The sequence below is a fragment of the Piliocolobus tephrosceles genome, chromosome 10 (assembly GCF_002776525.5).
Source record: "Piliocolobus tephrosceles isolate RC106 chromosome 10, ASM277652v3, whole genome shotgun sequence".
Classification (NCBI taxonomy): domain Eukaryota; kingdom Metazoa; phylum Chordata; class Mammalia; order Primates; family Cercopithecidae; genus Piliocolobus; species Piliocolobus tephrosceles.
This window is the reverse complement of record NC_045443.1, coordinates 14,518,193-14,539,634: the sequence shown is the minus strand read 5'-3', so window position 1 is coordinate 14,539,634 and position 21,442 is coordinate 14,518,193. Positions and strand designations below refer to the sequence as shown.

At 35.1% G+C, this 21,442-nt stretch overlaps 1 protein-coding gene across 6 annotated transcripts in view; it reads right to left on the bottom strand.

The window, feature by feature from the left end:
- Window positions 1-21,442, bottom strand: part of ATF7IP (activating transcription factor 7 interacting protein) — a 131,130-nt gene that overhangs the window by 40,117 nt on the left and 69,571 nt on the right. For all 6 annotated transcript variants that reach the window (XM_023226138.1, XM_023226141.1, XM_023226136.1 and 3 more), the window contains 5 exons: window positions 20,645-20,782; window positions 14,621-14,686; window positions 5,092-5,165; window positions 4,434-4,522; window positions 593-1,231 (listed from right to left, as the gene is read on the bottom strand). In XM_023226138.1, the coding sequence (XP_023081906.1) occupies window positions 593-1,231; window positions 4,434-4,522; window positions 5,092-5,165; window positions 14,621-14,686; window positions 20,645-20,782 (1,006 nt within the window). The remainder of the gene's footprint in view (window positions 1-592; window positions 1,232-4,433; window positions 4,523-5,091; window positions 5,166-14,620; window positions 14,687-20,644; window positions 20,783-21,442) is intronic.

The window sequence follows — 21,442 nt, the reverse complement described above, 5'->3', positions numbered from 1 at the left end:
AGGTATAGTCAAGTTCTCCTTTTTGCGGTATTTCTAAGTAAAATACAATCAATCATATAATATGTCATATGGGAAAACAGAAAAGATAAAACAAGGAGGACTCAAACATTTTATAGTAAATGTGAAAGAAAATCTATTTTTAAGTTGTTCAAATTTGGAAGCTATGAATGAGTGCACAAAGGATTTTCCAAATGTGTAAGGAACATAAACGTGCCTTTTTTTCTTAAAAGCATATATTATGTAAATTTGATACTTTAAAATGTTTTAAACAGACATTGCTGGCAAATGTATCATAAAAGTAACTCATAATGTTTGCCACAAAGCCATAAATTCAAAATTCACCAAACTTAGGAAAATTACTAAAATATAAAACACAGATACTAACTTCTAATTCAAAATAAACCCCCTCTCAAGCCCCATTTTAGTAACATCATTTCTCTCAGGTTATCTAAAAAATTACTAAAAATAATCAAGAAAATTCTATTTATTTTGTCCTTCCAATAATGCTAGCCACTTAGAAAAAAAAAGTTCAATCGTTACAAGGCTATTAACATGTTTGCATTTCTAGCATTAAACCTACATGGTGACTTACCAATTCTTGGGGTGGTATTGCTGTTCTGTTCTGCAGGAGACGAAGTACTAAATGCAGAAATTGGAATTTTCATCTGTATAGGACCTCGATTATTTGATGGACTATACAGTCCTGATGGGCCCACTGTGGGCAAAGAAGTCCTTGTGGCTTGTACAATAGAGTGTGCCGTTGGAACAGCCTGCACCGCAAGTGTTGTTCCCAATGGTGCAGCACTGGCAGTAGGGTTCCTTTGAATACTAGAACTGGGCACAGAAGGAACGTTGTTTGGTTTAGTGGGATTTGGCAAGGATGGCAAGGATACTGGATTTTTGGTAAGACCACTCACTGTAGGTGGGCTTTGCACAGAAATGAATTCAACGTTGCCAGATGGTTGATTAGTCACCAAAGTCCCTGGATGGCTCTGTAGAAGCTGAGGCTGGGAGGATACTGCAACAGGTACATGCAAAATCACTGGCAAAGGTTGTAAAGAGATTGTAGGTTGAGGATTTCCACTAGGCACCTGAGTAGTAGCAACTACAGTAGCTGTATTGGGTGCAGGAAGAACTGACGTTGCTGTGAGGGAACCCGAAGTCACTGGAGTCTGCAATTTAGGTTGACTACTGACAACTGTTGGAGGAGTGACAAGATTGGTTGAAGATACTATAGAAAGAAAACAGAAGTCTCCGTTTAAATGGTTATATTAATTTATCAACTAAGAAAATATGACAGATACAAATTAAATACATTGCATTAGACTTAGCATAGATTAAATACATTGCAAAGACTAAAGTCTTTTATCATGAAATTTTTTCCAGATTCAAATTCCAAAATTTAATTTAGAATTAAATTCTTAGAAGAATTTTGCATGTAGGTTTAGTATATTACAAAAACAGTACATGATGGATGATTAATATGCAAGACTACTGAGTATCAAAACGGTCTCTGAAAATTACTATAATCACTTTAGAGTACCTAACTAGTAAACAAATAAAAAACACTAAAAAGTTAAGTAAAAATATATATTTTTGAAACTACATTAAAAACATTATAAATGCCTTATAACGCAAGTAATATATAAACTCAAATAGTAAATCTAAAGAATCATGACCATTAATGAATAACAGGTAAGCTTACTCATTATATTTTATTATTTGAACCATGTCTGTATCTTTGGATCAAGTTTGACTGAATTCCTTGGGAGAGGAACTATTAGGGGGAGGTTCCCTCTACTGACACCCTACTGACATTGTATGATATGGAAAATAGCACTGAGTGAAGCTGACAGATGAATTAAGAAGAAATTAGGTAGCATATACAGAAGAACAGAGAAAATACAAATGCTGACAAATGCTGGTCACTACAGTTTTACAGCAGTTTTCAACTACCTGTGTTTATTCTCACTGGAACAGGTTTAAAACACATGACTAAACTTCTTTCTCACTGATTTACAGTCTTTCCAAAAATCACAGGTTCACTAGAGCAGCAGTTTCTCAAAGTGTGGTCCAAGGGGGTGCCTGGGGTTTTCTGAGACCCTTTTGGGGAGTTTGCAATATCAAAACTATTTTCATAACAATGAGACATTATTTGACTTTTTAAATGAGCAGACATTTGCACCAATGGAGCAAAAGCAATGGTGAGTAAAACTTCTGATGCTTAGTACAAAAATCAAGGTAGTACAATGGACCAAACGTCGCTGCATTCTTCATCACATGCTTACAGTAAAAAACAAGGTCAGTTTTACTTAAGAATCCCCATGATACAGCAGTAAAAACTATTAACTTTATTACATCTCAACTTTTGAACAGGGGTTCTTTTCTTAATATTCCATGTGAAGGAATAGGCAGTACATATAAGACAACTACTGCGTGCCAAAGTAGGATAGTTAACTCAAGGAAAAATGCTCGTGCAACTGAGCTATAAACTAAACTAGCAGTCTTTCCCACGAAAGACTATTTTTACTTGAAAGAATGACCTATAGACACACTGATGATTCACATGTAGGTATTTTGAAGATCTTTTCTTAGAAATAAACTAGGTAAGGCAGTCACTTCAAAGAAAAAAAGCCCAACTGTATTTATCAGTAATAATAACATTTGAGTTTTTAAGCAAAACTAAGAACATTAGAAAAAACTTTTATCTGTCATTGAAAGCATGACAGCTCCCTAAATCCTTAAAATGCTTCTTTGAGTAGAACTGATAGTAAAATCAGTAAATGTAATTTTTAAAAATAATATTAACAAAATGTGTCAATATGTGGAAGATTTGCATAACTTGGTGAATAGTTTTCAAATGATCAATGAATGATATTAGTAAAACTCCATGTGCAAGTATAAGATAGAGGAATGGTTTTCTTTTTTTTTTTTTTTTTTTAAAGACAGGGTTTACCTCTATCGCCCAGGATGGAGTACACGGGCGCAATCTTGGCTCATAGCAGCTTACATCTCCTGGGCTCATGTCATCTTTCCACCTCAGTCTCCTGAGTAGTTGGGACCACAGGTGTGCACCACCATGTCTGGCTACTTTTTGTATTTTTTGTACAGACAAGTTTCACTATGTTGCCCCGGCCGGCCTGGAACTCCTGAGTTTAAGCGATCCACCTGCCTCAGGCATCCCAAAGTGCAGGGATTACAGACGTAAGCCACCACACTTGTCCAATAAATGGATTTTAATGGAGGAGTTAGAAAGTTCTTTGGTGTGGTTTCAGATTATACTTCACAACCAACCTTAAAGAAACTACTACTGGACAGTATCAAAGAAGAATATCCACAATTATCTGTAAGAGCTAGCCCTTTTCCATCTACATATTTGTATAAGACTGGATTTCCTTCATATGCGTCAGCCAAATCAACATTTTAAAACAGACTAAAAGCAGATACAGATATGAGATACAGCTATCTTTAACTGTCTTAATGTCTCAAAGTATTAAAGAGATATGTAAAAAATGTAAGAGAATAATGCTCTTTGTGCTGCTATTTTTAAGCTTGGAAAATACACTTAGTTTCATTTTAAAAAGTTTTTTGTGTTAAGACATTATGAGTTTACTATTTATTTATTTTTACATTTATTATTTATTTATTTGATTTTAGAGAAGGTCTCACTCTGTCGCCCAGGTTGGGGTGCAGTGGCGTGATCTCGGCTCACCGCACTACACCTCCTGGGTTCAAGCGATTCTCCTGCCTCAGCCTCCTGAGTAGCTGGGATTACAGGCACCAGACATCATGCCCAGCTAATTTTTATATTTTGATAGAGATGCAGTTCACCATGTTGGCCAGGCTGGTCTCAAACTCCTGACCTCAAGTGATCTGCCTGCCTCAGCCTCTCAAAGTCCTGGGATTACAGGCGTGAGCCACCAAGCCCAGCCTACTATTATTTTTAAAAAATCTTTAAATTTCTGTTTAATTTCTACTTCATTTCAACTGATAATAAATATCAACTGATGTTAACCCACATAATAAAAGTTCTGGGGTTCTTAATAATTTTTTAAGATTGTAAAGGGATCTAGAGACCAGAAAGTTTGTGAACTACTACAATAGAGATTTGAATATCTATACTGTATTTTCACATATACTTATCTACTACTCTAAATTTTTTTGTTTTAAGAGACAAAGTGGATTTCACTATGTTGCCCAAGTTGACTCGAACTCCTGGGTTCAGGTAATCCTCCTTAGCCTCCCAAGTAGCTGAGACTATAGGCATGTGCCACCAGGCCCAGTTTGATCCTGAATTTTTAATAAAATTTTTGTACTTAGACCAATGTGCCCAATTTCTTAATCCATTTCAACCTCAAAAGAATGTAAGAAAAGAGAACCAAAGCCTTTAATTCCTAAGAAAATGTATTTTGGTATTTTAAAAAAAAAGTTACCTGTATTCACAGGAGTTTGAAAGGATGGTGGTGCACTCTCGCTTACATTTCTTTTGGACTCCAGCATCTGTCTCACTGTGCCTGCATTTCTATGAAATATATATACACACAAATAGTCAACAGATATGCCACTCTGGGAAAACCAACTGATATCTAGAATAAGCAGTGGCCCATAGGGGAAAAAGGGTGGCTAGACTTGGGTTTCACAACCCTAAACTGCAAGCAAAAACAGTGAGGCATAGCTGGCACAAAGACTTCTAAATGCTGGGGTCTGTGGCATTAGGGAAGAGTCTTAACTCTTATATTCTAATGTCTGTTATCAGTACTTAACCTGAATACCAAAAGTAGGTCCTAATATGTACAGACATTAGTCTTTCTCACCCTTAACAGAAGCATTTCTCAATTACTCAAGAGGATACTATTTAAGACAAGTGGTTAAAGAAATATATAGTGACCAAAGAATGCCTTATAATAAGTTAGCAAAAGTATTATTCACAGATAAACAATATAATGAAGCAGAAAAAGAAAATATACTAACCAAGTATACCACTTATTTCCACATAAATACCATGATTACACTGCAAGATTCTTCGACCAAATAAAGAAAATTAGAACTTTGTTCTGTTATTTAAAAACTAGACAGACTATGAATTCTCACCTGTAAGGCATGTTATTATTGCTGTTGACATCATTTACAGTTTTTCCTGGTGATACTGGTGGGTTGGGTGGATGCTGGGGGAGAAAAAAAATCAAGGTAAAAATAAAATTCAACACAAAGGGAATCTTTAAAAAAAAAAAAAGACCTGTAGATGTCTGTCAATATATTATCTGTCAGTGCTCTAACATAATGGGAAACATTGCCAGCTGAGACAACAATTTGAATCTTGGCATTATCACTTGTTCATTGTATCTTAAGCAAATCATTTACTTTGCTGAAGGCAACTGCTTATCATTTGAGAGATTAATAAAATAATTCCTGCATCTCACTGTTCTCATGAAGATTAAATTAAAAACACAAAAATGGCTCACATGCTGTTAAGAGTTTTAAAACATTAACAATATAAATCTAAAGAATAATCAGACTCACTCATTTAACACATAACTAGTGAATGCCCACTATGTAGCAGGCATCATATTAGCACCAGCAGTTCAACAAGTAAGTGGTATCCAATGTCACAAATCAAAATTTTCAAATCAAAATTATTTTTAAGTTGTTTTTAAAAAAAATACTACCTACCACTGTGTGACTTAAATTATTTCATAAAATGTTACAAATCTAAGCTTCAGTAACAACTTATATCAGCTTTTATTCCCAAAACCAGGGAATACAGAAATGGAATTATAACACCTACATATTAATTATCATTATTTAGGCCTCCGTCATTAATAACACTATCATCATTTATCTCTTAAAACGAGGCTGGGCACAGTGGCTCATGCCCATAATACTAGCACATTAGGAGGCTGAGACAGGCAAGGATTGCTTGAGCTCAGGAGTTATAGACCAGCCTGGGCAATGTAGCGAAACCCCATCTCTAAAAAAATATATATATATATGTAAAAATTAGCCAAGCGTGTTAATACACGCCTGTGATCCCACCTCCTTGGGAGGATAAGGTGGGAGGACAGTTTGAGCCGAGGAGGCAGAGGTTGCAGTGAGCTGAGATTGTGTTACTGCAATCCAGCCTGGGTGACACAGCCAGACCATGCTTCAAAAACAAACAAACAAAAAATGAGAAGAATAAAATATCTCTACTCAAGACTAAGTCAAGTGTAAGAATAACATATTAAACCAAAGGTAATAAATGCTTAGAATTATATTGAGCAGATGCCCTTAATCACTCTTCTTAACGACAAATACATCTTGCTACTTTTTATATGACACTTTAACCTTCTAGTATGACATTGCATTAGATATGTGTAGAGGGAAAAACAATAGAATTAAGATAATCTGCTATAAAGGTACTTAAAATCTGGCTGTTAAGACAAACAAACGTAAAACAAGAGAAAAGCAAATTAAAATAACAGTGTAATGCGAAAGTAAAAAGGTTAAAAAATAAGTTTTTAGGGAAAGGAATGCATCTTTAAGCACATCATTGAGTTTTTTTTTTTTTTGAGATAGAGTCTCACTGTCACCCAGGCTGGAGTATACCATCTTGGCTCACTGCAGCCTCCGCCTCCCAGGCTCAAGCGATTCTCGTGCCTCAGCCTCTGAGTAGCTGGGATTACAGGTGCCCACCACCAGGCCCAGCTAATTTTTGTATTTTTAGTAGAGGTGGGGTTTTGCCATGTTGACCAGGCTGGTCTTGAACTCCTGACCTCAAGTGATCTGCTGTCCTCGGCCTCCCAAAGTGCTGGGATTACAGGCATGAGCTACTGTGCCTGGCCATCACTGAGTCATTACTACACTCAAAATGATTAAAAGAACACTTCAGTAGAAAAACAAAAAAGAAGAATAAATAAAACAAATGGTTTAGAACACAGGAGTCATTTGATGGAGGATTTTAAAAAACTGAGGTAGGATCAGCAACACGTCAGAACAGGAAGTCCCCTCTGCTTCCCATATGGAGATGACTTAACAAGGTAAGCATCATATTGCCTGCATGAGATTTCCACAAACTAGTTGAGAGGATATGGCACAAGGCCAAAAAGAGGCACACTGGAACAGTTAGGAAAATATACTGTATTTACTCACTATACCCCATCAACCTCCCAACACAGCTTCTACATCAGAAAGGAAAGAGAAAGGTGGAGCTTGAATCCAACTGTTTAAGAAGATGCCCAACACACTAGATTTTGTCTTACCCAAAATGGAGGACTAACCTATAGTAAGAACTGTGACTATGGCACTTTGGATGCCTGTGAGCCTCAGAGACCAAAGGCAGGACCCTCAACTTGATAGAGCACCAGAGAAATTGCAGTAACACTGACAGACAGCAGGGGAAGCACTAACACAACAGCTTGCTAAAGTACCAGAGGCTGCTACAGCAAAGACAGGTACCAGAGGAAGCTTCAGAGTGGAGAGGCAAACCTCTTCAGATGGAAGAGTACAAGTAAAAGCCCAGAGAAGACACACAGCCAAAAAAAGATGTTAGAGGCCCACAGACTCTCTAACAAGGCCAACTGGTGAAGCCCTTCCTGTGTACAAGAGTCCACAAAGACTGGGAGATGTGGCTGTTTTTTCATATACTAAAATTTCAACAAGCATACAAATAAACAGAAAAACATGGTCCAAATAAATAAAATAAATCTCCAAAAATCAACCCTAAAGTAACAGAGATCTATGAATTATCTGCCAATGAATTCAAAATAACTATCATTAAGATACTCAATGGGGTGAAAGAAACGACAGAAAACAGCAAAATCAGGAAAAGGGTGCATGAACTAAATGAGAATATCAACAAAGAGAAACTGTAAAAACATATCAAATAGAAATTATGAAGCTGAAAATGAAAATTCACTGTAGGGAATCAAGAGCAGACCGGATCAAATAGAAAAATAAACCCACAATTTTGAAGACAGGTCATTTGAAATTATCAAGTCAGAGGAGCAAAAAGAGAATGAAGAAAAGCTAAGAAAGTCTAAAGGACTTTCGGGACACCAATAGGCGAACCAATATACACATAAGGGAAGTAAAAGAAGACAGAGAGAAAGGGGCTGGGAACTCATTTAGATAAATAATTTGCTGAAAATGTCTGAAACTGGAAGAAGAAAATGGAGATGCAAATTCAAGAAGCTCAAAGACCTCCAACTATCGTTAACCCAAAAACATCTATACTGAGATACATTATAACCAAGCTGTCTGAATCACAGTAAATAATCTTGAAAGCAGTAAGAGAAAAGCAATTCATAACAATATACAAGAGAATTCCCATAAGATAACACGCAGATTTCTCAGCAGAAACCTTGTAGGCCTGAAAGAGTGAGATAATATATTATCAAAGTGCTGAATGAAAGAACTGCCAATCAAGAATACTATATCCAGCAATAATATGCTTCAAAAATGTAGGTGAAATTAAAATTTTTCCCAGATTAATAAAAGCTGAAGGAGTTTCATCACTATACCTGTCCTATAAGAAGTGCTAAAGAAAAACCAAATACTGCATATTCTCACTCATAGGTGCGAATTGAACAATGAGATCACTTGGACACAGGAAGGGGAGCATCACACACGGGGTCCTATCGTGGGGAGGGGGTAGGGGTGAGGGATAGCATTAGGAGATATACCTAATGTAAATGACAAGTTAATGGGTGCAGCACACCAACATGGCACATGTATACATATGTAATAAACCTGCACGTTGTGCACATGTACCCTAGAACTTAAAGTATAATAATAATAATAAAAAAGAAGTGCTAAAGAAAGTCCTTAAACTGGAAACTAAGAAGTGCCACACAACATCATGGAGGCATACAAAAATATAAATCTCTCTAAGGTAAAGGTTGATAAGGAGAAAAATACAGAATCCTGTATTCTTATTATATTGGTGCATAAATCACTTTTAATTCTGGTATAGAACTTAAAAGCTTAAAAAAACTAAAAATATGTTAACAGATACACAACATAAAAAGATGTGATATATGACACAGTAACATCAAGTCATGGTGAGGCAGATACAGAGTAGTACTCTTATATGATTAAAGTTATTTGCAGTTTAACATAGACAGTTGTAACTTTAGGATATTTTATTTATTCCCCACGGTAACCACAGAGAAAACATCTACAGAAAATACACAAAAGGAATTGTAAAAGGAATGAAAACATACTACTATACCAAAAGAAAAAAAGCAACAAAACACAAAGGAATCAAGAAACAAAAAATAGCTACAAGTCATAGAGAATAAAACAAAATGACAATAGTAAATTCCTCCCAATGAGCAGTTTATTTAAATGCAAATGGATAAAACTCTTCCATCAAAACACAGGTTGACTTAATGTTTTTAAAAATAAGATCCAACTATATGCTGCCTACAAGAGGCTCACTTTGGATCCAAAATACAACATAGAATGAAAGTGAAAGGATGGAAAAATACATTCCATGCAAATGGTAACAAAAAGAGAGTAAGGATGGGCCATACTTCTGTAAGACAAAATAGACTTTAAGTCAAAAACTGTCAAAAAAAGGGTCTATTCACCAGCTGTAACACACACACACACACACACACACACACACACCCCTCCCTACCTAACATCAGAGCTCCAAATATATGAAACAAACATTGAAAGAATGAAAGGGAGAAACAGAGACAGCAACACAATGACAGTAGGAAACTTCAATACCCCACTTTCAATAATGGAGAGAGCCATCAGACAGAATATTAACAAGGAAACAGAGAACTTTAACAACACTATATGCTAACTGGACCTAACAGACATATAGAATAAGTTATCGAACAGCAGCAGAATATACGTTTCTTTCAAGAGCACACAGAAAATTCTCATGGATAGGTCACATGTCACAATCCAGGTCTTAACAAATTTAAAAAGAATGAAATCATGCCAAGTATCTTTTCTGACCATAATGGAATGAAACTTGAAGTCAACAGCAGAAGAAAAGTAGGAAAAGTCACAAATATGTGAAAATTAAACATGCTGTTAAAAAAAAAATCAACAAGTCAAAGAAGAAGGTAAATTACAAGACATCTTCAGACAAATGAAAATGAAAACAAAATATAATAAATTGTATGCAGTGAAAACAGTGGTAAGAAGGAAGTTTATAGTGATAAAACACAAACAGAAAGATCTCAAATCAACAATCTAGCTTTACAACTCAAAAAACTAGGGGGAAAAAACTAAACCCAAAACCAGCAAGAGGAAAGAAATAATTAAAATTAGGGCGGAAGTAAACAAAACAGAGAATAGAAAAATGGAAAAACAAAAACAAAACTAAGAGTTGGTTTAAAAAAAAATAAAGGAAATTGATAAATCCTTAGCTAGGCTAACTAACAAAACAGATGACTTTAAAAATGAAAAGAAATGAAAGAAAGAGAAGACATTAGAACTGATGCTAAACAGAAAGGATTACAAGACACTACAATGAACAATTACACACCTGCAAACTTAATTACCTAAAAGAAATAAATTCCTAAAAACACACAACCCACCAAGACTGAATTATTAAAAGTAAATAAATAAATCTGTAATTAGTAAGGAGATTGAATCAGTAATAGAAATCTCCTAACAAACAAAAGCCTAAGGTCAGGTGCAGTGGCTCACTTGAGGTCAGGAATTCAAGACCAACCTGGCCAAATGATGAAAGTCTATCTCTATTACAGATACAAAAATTAGCCAGACGCAGTGGTGCAGGCCTATTATTCCAGCTACTCAGGAGGCTGAGGCACACAAATCACTTGAACCAAGATCACACCACTGCACTCCAGCCTGGGTGACAGAGTGAGACTCTGTTGAAAATATAATAATAATAATTAATAAATAATAAATTTAAAAAATAAACAAAATTAACAAACAAAAGCCTAAGACCAGATGGCTCCACTGGAGGATACTACCAAACAATTAGTAGTATTCCAAGAGGAGTACTTCCAAGTAGGAGTACTCTCAAATTCCGTTTATTAGGCAATCATTACCTTGATACCAAAGCCGAACGAAGATACTAAAACTACAGACAAATATCCCTGATGAATACTAATATAAAAATCCTCAAGAAAATATTAGCAAACCAAATTCAACAGCATGTTAAAAAGATTATACACCATGACTAAGTTGGTTTATCTGAGGAATGCAAGGATAGGTCGAGATATAAAAATCAATGTAACATAAGACATTAACAGAATAAAGGACAAGACCCACATGATCATCTTAATTGATGCAGCAAAAGAACTTGACAAAAGTCAACACCCTTTCATGGAAAAAAATAAATAAAACACTCATCAAACCAGAAATGGAAACTATCTAAATTTAACAAAGGCCATACATGAAAACTCCACAGTTAACATCATACTCAATGGTGAAACACTGAAAGCTTTCCTTCTAAGATAAGGAATTAAGCAAGCATGCCCACTGTTGCCACTTCTATTCAATATAGTACGGGAAATCCTAAACCAAACAATTATGCAAGAAAAAGAAATAAATCGCATCCAAATCAGAAAAAGAAGTATAATTATCTTTGTTCACAGGTGATATGATCTTATATGTAAAAACCCTAAAGACAACTGTTCAAACCTAAGCAAACTCAGCAATGTTGCAGGATACAAAATCAACCTGCAAAAATCAGTTGCATATCTACAAACTATAAAAAATACAAAAAAGAAATGAACAATATAATTTACAATAGCATCAAAAAGAATAAAATACTTAGGAATACACTTAACAAAGGGAGAAAACAATTATACAACAAAAACTACAAAACAACGTTGGAAAAAGTTTAAAGACACAAATAAGTGAAAAGACATCCTGTGTTCAAGGATTGGGAGACTTTTTATTGTTAAAATATCTGTATTACCCAAAGCAACCTGCAGATTCAGTGCAATCCCTATCAATATTGCAATAGTGGGTTTTGTTTTTGTTTTTGTTTTTTTCCAGAAAAAAAATCCTAAAATTCATATGGAATCTCAAAGGATTTTGAATTGCCAAAACAATTTTGAAAAAGAACAAATTTGGAGGTTTCATACTTCTTCATTTGAAAACATATTACATATTAGGCTAAGTTGGCCAAGGGGGTAAGGGGTGGGGGAACCACACAAAATATATTACAAAGCTACAGTAATCGAAAAAAGTGAGGTGCTGGCACAAAAAGAGAGAGAGACCAAAGGAACTGAATAGAGAGCTCAGAAATAAACTCACATATATGGTCAAATGATCTTCAACAAAACTGCCTAAACCACACAATGGGACAAGGACAGCCTCTTTAATAAATGGTGCTGGGAAAATTAGATATATACATGCAAGAGAATGAAGATGGACTCTGACAAAATATATAAAAATTAAATCAAAATTGACTAAAGATTTAAATGTAAGACCTAAAACTAAAAAATTCCTACAAGAAAACACAGGGAAAAAGTTTCATGACATTAGATTTGGCAATGATTCTTTTGTACATGACACTAATAGCACAGGTAAGAAAAGCAAAAATAAACAGGACTGCATCAAACTTAACTTCTGTATATGAAAGGAAACAAGAGAAAAGGAAACAAAGAATGCAAAAAAGTTGCAAATAATTTATATAAGGGTCAATATTCAGCATATACAAAGAATGCCTACAACTTAGTAATAACAACAAAAATAAGGAATTTGATTTAAAAATAGGTAAAGAACCTGAAGAGATTTTTCTCCAAAGGAAATATATAAATGGCCAACAAGCGTATGAAAAGATGTTCAACATCACTAGTCATTAGAGGAATGCATATCAAAACCATAATGAGGTATCACATACATCCATGAGGATGGTCACTATCAAAAGAACAGAAAATAACATGTTAGTGAGGTTTTGGGCAATCTGGAACTCTTGAGCACTACTGGTATAAATGTGAAATGGTACAGCCTCTATGAAGAACAGAATAGGGGCTCCTCAAATATCTAAAAGTATTACCATACAACCTAGTAATTCCTCTTTTGCATATATATGCAAAAGAATTAAAAACAGGATCTCGAAGAGAGAGCTGCGCTCCCATGTTCACTGCAGCATTATTCAAAATAGCCCAAAGATAATAATGGCCCAAAAGTCCATCAACAGATCAAACAATAAAAAAAATAAAACCACAAAAGGGTAGCATGAAGGAATCCACTTATGGTGATGTAACAATTTTATATCTTGACTGTGATGGGGGCTACATAAATCTATACATGTGATCAAACTGCATGGAAGCATAAACACTCACAAACAGACATGGATGCAACAATGAATTTTTACATACACATGTAAAAACTGGTAAAAACTGTTAAGTCTATAAACTACTTAACAAAATTGTCAATTTCTTCGCTTTGATACTGTACTACAGTGATAAGATTTCACCGATAAGATTTCGGGGAAGCTAGGGGAAGAGTTCATACGGCTCTACGTACTGTTGCTGCAAAAACAGGAAAGAATACATGAACATGCATCAGTACAGAAAACCTCTAGGAAAAATGATTACTATTTATTGGTATTGGCAATTTACTATGTGCCAGATAATGGAACTATCAAGATGAAGAAATGGAACTTGTTCAAATAAAAAAATTAAAAACAAAATTCAGTAGGAAAAAAAATAAATCCAACTAAAAACTATAATGCAATATACAAGACTATATTAAAATATGAATAATAAAGGAAATAACAGAAGAGTAGCAAAATGATAAACAAAGGAAAAATGAAGGAAACAACAAAAAGCAAAAGCCAGACTATGGAAGTCAATTTATGCTATAATGTTTGGACTTCATTGTATACTTTAAAAAATATTCAAACTGTTTAAGGCAATAAAGTGACTTAATCTAATCTCTGTATATTACAATTAAAGCATAAAAGAGGACTGACTACATGGGGAAGAAAGGGGAGAACAGGAACACTACAGGCAGTAGAATACTAAAATACTTTGGGGAAAATAGTAAGAGACCATACTGGGAAACTGACAAGAATGCAAAATGAAAGAAACAAGGTAAGACAAATCCCTGAAGCCTAATTTTAAAGATGGAAAGAAAATATAGCTTCAAGAATTGCATAACCTAAGGGGCCAGGCATAAAGGCTCATGTCTGTAATCCCAGCACTTTGGGAGGCCAAGGTAGATGGACACCTGAGGTTGGGAGTTCAAGACCAGCCTGGCCAACATGGTGAAACCCTGTCTCTACTAGAAATACAAAAATCAGTTGGGCATGGTGGTGGGCACCTGTAATCCCAGGTACTTGGGAGGCTGATGCAGGAGAATCAATTGAACTCGTGAGGTGGAGGTTGCAGTGAACAAAGATGGTGCCACTGCACTCCAGTCTGGGTGACAAAGAGACTTCATCTCAAAAAAAAAAAAAAAAGAATTGCACAACCTAAAATAAAATATAAATGTTGATATATAGAAATAGTAAATGAGGATTTGAACGGGGTTCATTAGTTCTAGGGCTGAAGGCCCACAAATTACATACAGGAGTACACAGTATGAAAGCAAATTTCAGATTTGTAATACAGAGTTTCCTCCTAATTCAGCATTTCCTAAGATTACCACTTAGAGAGCTAAATATTAATTATGCAAGAATATAAAACTTTACTTCATGTCTTTTCTTAAGATCTTCTTTGGCTGCTTCAAAGCGTTTGGTTAGCCTGGCTATCTTGGCCTGCAAAAAAAAAAAAAAGACAAAAATGAATGGAAATCAAATGGTATTATAGCATTAAAAAAAAAAAAACCCATAAATATATAACAAGAAACCTGTAGAAAGCAGGATCCTCAGAAGACAGCTGAGCAAAGAAAATAAATTAAGCTGATTATAAAATATACACTTGGAAAATACAGTTATGACTAAAACTAAGTGACCCCTAAATTCAATACTCAGATGTAAACACTCTTAATTAGGTTAGCCTATTTCTTCCTCGAACTGTGAGTGTTGCTCACTTACCAGTACATTCCTGATTATGTAAGCCTGTGTTTTGTTATTTTTTTTAACACAGTTGTAATCATACTTGATTTTCTCACTGAGAATTATAAAGTGGACATATCTGTAAGTCATAAAAGATCCCTTGCCAATACTACATATGGATGGATGTATAGGCTTTACTGTGACACTTTTAACAGAAGTGTAGATGCATGTTCATATATTACTTTTTCACAAATTAAATTACATATTCTGTTAATCTTTAACAATGTGATAAAAACGTTACCTTGGCTAGGCATTGTGGCTCACACCTGTAATCCCAGCACTTTAGGAGGCCAAGGTGGGTGGATCACCTAAGGTCAGGAGTTCGAGACCAGCCTGGCCAAAATGGTGAAACCCCATCTCTACTAAAATTACAAAAATTAGCCATGGTGGTGCGTGCCTGTAATCCTAGCTACTCAGGAGGTTGAAGCAGGAGAACAGCTTGAATCCAGGAGGCAGAGGTTGCAGTGAGCCAAGATGGCACCACTGCACTCCAGCCTGGGCAACAGAGTGAGACTCTGTCTTAAAAAAAACCAAAAAACAAAAAACAAACAAAAAAACAAACAAATAAACCCATTACTTTGTTTGTGTCAACACGGTCAGTGAGGTTATTAATCATTTGTTGTGCTTATATAAATTCCCTGATCACATATTTTGCCCAAATACATACTGAAAGGAAATCTGAGAGAAAAAAAAGCAGAACAAAAATAAAAATAATCATTTCACCACATGAATATTTGGTTGTATTTCCTTTCAGTCTTTTACTAAACATAGATGTAAAATTCAACTGTTTCTGTTGCTGCTGCTGCTGAAGCCATTTTAAATTAAACATATTTTCAAGAAAATTACACTTCTGAGTGTATTCATGAGGCCCCACCTAAGGAAGAGCTCTGCCAGAGAATTTCTTTTATCCAATAAGGGCGTTCATTTCATAAAAATGAGAAAAAGTTATGATTTACTTTTAAAGTTTCTTTCAGAAAGCAGTCACTTCTAGAGGAGACCCCAAATCTTAAAATGTGCTTAATTAAGTCCAATATTACGGCCGAGGCAATCAGTTACCTATGACTCTCAAAGGTAAAGATTTTCCTAAGGACTTAGTTATTTATGCATGTTATTAAGGCTCAAGATCATAAAGCATAATTTCACGTCCTTAATATGGATTTACCTTTCTGATAACTAAAATATCTCATATAACTTTCTAAAAAGGTATATGGTGCAGTGGCTCACGCCTGTAATCCCAACACTTTGGAAGGCCAAGGTGGGTGGATGGGTGACAAAGCAAAACTCTCTCTCAAAAAAAAAAAAAGAAAAAAGAAAAAAAGAAAAGAAGGGTGTATGGGAAGTGGAAGGTATTTTCTGTACCCCAACTTATGCGAGAAGGTCAATTTTCCTTTAGTCAAATTATCTAGGTGGGGCCAGGCGCAGTGACTCACACCTGTAATACCAGCACTTTGGGAGGCCGAGACGGGTGGATCACAAGGTCAGGAGTTCAAGACCAGCCTGGCCAAAATGGTGAAACCCCATCTCTACTAAAAATACAAAACTTAGCCAGGTGTGGTGGCGCACGCCTGTAGTCCCAGCTATTTGGGAGGCTGAGGCAGGAGAATTGCTTGAATCCAGGAGACAGAGGCTGCAGTGAGCCAAGATCGCGCCACTGCACTCTGGCCTGGATGACAGAGCGAGACTCTGTCTCAAAAAAAAAAAAAAAAAAAAAATTATCTAGGTGGTTATACTATAAATTGCATAGTATGTATAATGCTATTATTCTATTTTTACTTAAGCCCCCCCCCAAATCATCTTGTATATGTTACATGTATAGAAAAAGATCTACAAGGATACATTCCAAGGTTAAAAGTAGTCACCCCTGGAAGCTATGATTGGCAGAAAGTGGGAAAGAAAGCGAACTAAGGACCTCACTTTCACATCGTATAGATCTGTAGTATTCAAACTCTTTTTTAAAAGAATTATCATTTTAAAAATGAAACCAGTAGCAGAAAAACAAACTCAAAATGTGGACACTGATTTATAGTTTTCTGATACGTAATATTATAAAACAGAAAAATCAAAGAGCAGCCTTTTTGTTTTTACATAGGAAGCTGTACAATTCTTTTTTAATTATAATTCAAAATATCTGCCATACTGTGTTTAAGAATGGCTATTCTGGTAAATATTCTGAGACATTTTTAAAAAATGAATAAACAAGTCATTTTTGTAACTCCAGGAAAGTAATACTCTATTACATTGGGTTTTACTTGGGAAACTAGACAAACCAAGAATTTCATTGCATATGTACCTTTAGGAAATAACTCTGTCTACAAAAAACAGAAGGTTTCCTTAACATCAAGGTTGGCCTATAACAAAACATTGCTGCTTATAAAAGCAACTGAATAAACAGACCCACAGTTTCTATTATTTAAAACTGTCTCCGTATTAGGCTGTCATAAACTTACTTCACTGATAGGGAACAGGAGCCGAGGTTGAAAGGAAAAAGTAAACACACATTTTCAGTTAAATCTACTTAAAATGGCATTTTCTAAATCATAACCAATGTAATGTTATATTCCAGAGTGTGCTGACAGCTTTTCCATTTCCATAAGAAATCTAGTTGAAATTCTGAGTATTATGAATTTGAACTATACTGTGATTTGAGAGGAATCAAGTCCTCCTATCTAAGAGCATAGTACTATTGACTCCTGTTTTCTTGTTCTGTTCTTTTACTTCATAATGGTCTTAATAATTTATTCTTAAGTGCTTACTCATTTTTAAATAACTACCATATGTGAAACCTTTTTCTCATTATGTTTTCTAATTGGTTATTGTTGATGTAAGGAGAACTATTAGAATATATTGTTCTTATATGAGGTAGCTGCTGTATTTCCTTCTTCATTCAACCGTTTGTCAACTGAATTCTATTGGGTTCCCACTTACCAATTGTTGCTCATTTCTTTTTCCTGTCTCATTGTATTGCCCAAGACTAATACCAAATCTCTAAATAGCAGTGTCTATTAATAGGCATTGTCTCATTCTTAACTTTAGTAGATATATTTCCAATAATCCATTATTAAACATGATATTTACAACAGGTTTCTGAAAGCAACCCTTTAAGAGATTCAAGGTATTTACCTCCTATGTTTTCCACGAATGACCAGTAAATTTTAACAAATCCAGATTTGGCATATACTGAGATGATCACACTGTTTTTCATCTTTCCTACATTAGCAGAGTGACATATAATTGTTAATACGGAACCAGGCTTGCATTCATAAGAGAAATCTATGCTGGGGAATAAAACTAAACTATGTTTTTTTCTCTTCTTCCGCTAGAGGTTTCACAGATGGGCTTACTTCATCAAATGGACATCTCATCTTTCTCCATACCCTGAAACAGTTTACATCACACAAGAATTATCTGTTCCTCAATGACTTGCCAGAATTATCTGGCAAAGCTTTCTGGGTTCCATGACTTCTTCAGAAATAGATCTTTGACTACAGTTTTGATAGAGTTCCTCAAAATCTAGCTTTCCTGATTCCTTTTCTGAGACACAGTCTCGTTCTGTTGCCCAGGCTGGAATGCAGGGGCACAATTTCGGCTAATTCCAACTTCTACCTCCCGGGTTCAAGAGATTCTCTTCCCTCAGCCTTGCTAGTAGCTGGGATTACAGGCATGCGCCATCACGCCAGGCTAATTTTTGTATTTGTAGTAGAGACGGGATTTCATCACTATGTTGGCCAGGCTGGTCTCAAACTCCTGACCTCAGGTGATCCACCTGTCTCAGTCTCCCAAAGTGCTGGGATTACAAGCATGAGCCATCGCAACCGGCCTCCTGCTTCCTTTTTATATACAACAGATTTCATTGGTACAAAGTTGTTAACATAAAAATGTTCTTAAAGAATCTCTTCTGGATCTTGTCTTCTTTTCTAATCCTTGTGCAGTTTATTTGTACTTATTTTAATTCTAGGTCAAAGACTTATCAGACCAATAGAACAATTTGTCTCAGATGTATTCAACTGAACAATTTGTCCCCAGATAATTATACTAAAACATATTAAGCCAAAAGTCAAAATATCATATTAGCTAACGGGAAATTGTTCTGAAATATGCAGTAAGAACGAATTGAAAGTTTTATTTCCAAACCAACTACACCACATAAATTTGGCCAAAATGAGCACAACAGATCTCAACAAACTCCTCTCATGGTCGTGCACTATGCTTTATATTTGTTACAATAGGACTCGATTTGCTAAGTGTTACTGTACGCAGAGTGAAGGGCAAAATCGGGCTGAAATATGTATGCATTGCAAAACAGGCAGCAAAGTTTCAGTAGAACGGTTGCCAGCAATTGCTACATGGGTAGTATCTACACCAGAAAAACATATTTCCCTCTCTAGAGCACAACCAAAATGATACTTGATTTTGTATGCTATTGAAAATAAGTAGATATTAATTCAAACCTAACTGTTATAAAGTTAAGATGTTAAGTGTAATCCCAAGGGTAACCACTAAGGAAAAAACTAGAAATATATATAAGAAGAGAAACAAGATGAAATCAAAATGATATGCTAGGAAAAAATCAATTGCAAAACAAGGCAGTAATGGAGAAAGTAGAAACAAAAAAGCTATCAGACATAGAAGAAATGACAAACTGCAGAAGTTTTTCCTTATTAGTAACTACTTTAAATGTAAATAAACTCCCTGATTAAAAAGCAGAGATTGGTGGAACTGATAATAAATCATGACCAAACTATATACCATCTGCAAGACTTCATCAAAATTTAAAACTTTTGTGCAACAAAAGGCATTATTAAGAAGTTGTAGACAAATTACTACTATGTGCTCATTTCAGCTGACCAGAAGCTCTGGTATTGTATGTTAAGATATAGTTGTACTTAATAAAAAATGCAAAGTAGGAATTAATAAATGTGTTATTAAACTAACATCTTTAAAACATAAGGTTCACGAAAGGAGGTAGATTAACATAAAAAGAATCCCTAACAAATATTATTTAGTACTTATTACAGCATGCTAAATGACAGCCTTCCTTTAGTGACTGGAAAACAAAGTATGAAGCACTAAGTTAGATCCAGTAATTTCTGAGTCTCTGTTATGGTTTGAACTGTGTCCCCTAGAAGTTCACATATTGAAGTCCAAACTTCCAGTATTTCAGACTGTGACCTTATTTGTAAAGGTCACTGCAAAGGTAATTAGTGAGGATGAAGTTATGTTGGAGTATAGTGGGCCCCTACTCCAATGACTGGCGTCCTTGTAAAAAGGGGAAATTTACAAACAGACACACATACAAGGACAACACCATGTAAAGATAAAGCCAGAGATCAGGGTGATGTTTCTACAATGCCAAAGAACTGTCCGCAAACCAACAGAAGTTAGCGTAAAGGCATAGAACAGATTCTTCCTCACAGCACAGCCCTCAAAAAGAACCTACACTGCTGACACCTTGATCTTCAACTTCTAAATATTTCTACTGTTTAAACCACTCAGTTTATTGCACTTTCTTTATAGCAGCCCTGGCAAACTAAACAAACTCCTTTTACTTCTTATATTTAGAATTTACATGTATATTATAGTCAATCTCAAATATATATCTCAGAAAATAAGCTATAAAAACAATGACAAACGGAGTACAATTGAAGTCAATGTACAAACCTGTAGTTCAGTGAGAACTGTTTTATGCCTCTTGTTACATTCAATCTTTTCCACTCGTGTTTTCAATTCTGCCAAAGTCTTATCAAATACAGCACACTGCAGCGCACACAATTTTTCTTCCAGCAACCACTGTATAACCTAAAGAAACAAATATTCCTTCATTATGCCAAGAAGGCATTTCAACAAGCAATAAACAGTAAATATTCTTAAGTACCAAGAAGACAGTAACGATAAATTAACTTAATGAATAAAACATGCTAAAATCTGTAACACAATACTATCTGCTAAAATCCTCTACTTTTACATATATAAAATCTACTTCAAGAGGGTAACACATACTAAAAATAGAAAATTTCCAGAGAGTAAACTTTTGAAAAATTTCCATATTCTCATTGTGGGTCCTCAACGAAGACACTGGCACATATCCATGAACCATACTTGAGTAACACTGTTTTAAAGAAGTAAACTCTCAGGAAACCTCAGTTTTCAAAATTTTTCACATAGCTACCTTCATAATTCTAACAGCTCTATAAGAAAGACTGAATAGGCATTATTATCTCCATACGTCAAATAAAAAGAAACTAGGGGAAAAAAAAACACTGAGAGTTTCTACTGCTACACTATTCTTTTTTCTACAAAGTGCAAACATGTATGCCATATTTTAATTAAAGAATGTTGTCCTAAAACATTGATTGTAAAATGTCATCCTTAAATATATAACACCTTGAAAAACTAGTTATCATCGAAGTTTAATATTCCTCTCTAAGAAAAGCATTTGTACAAACATTTGTGAATACA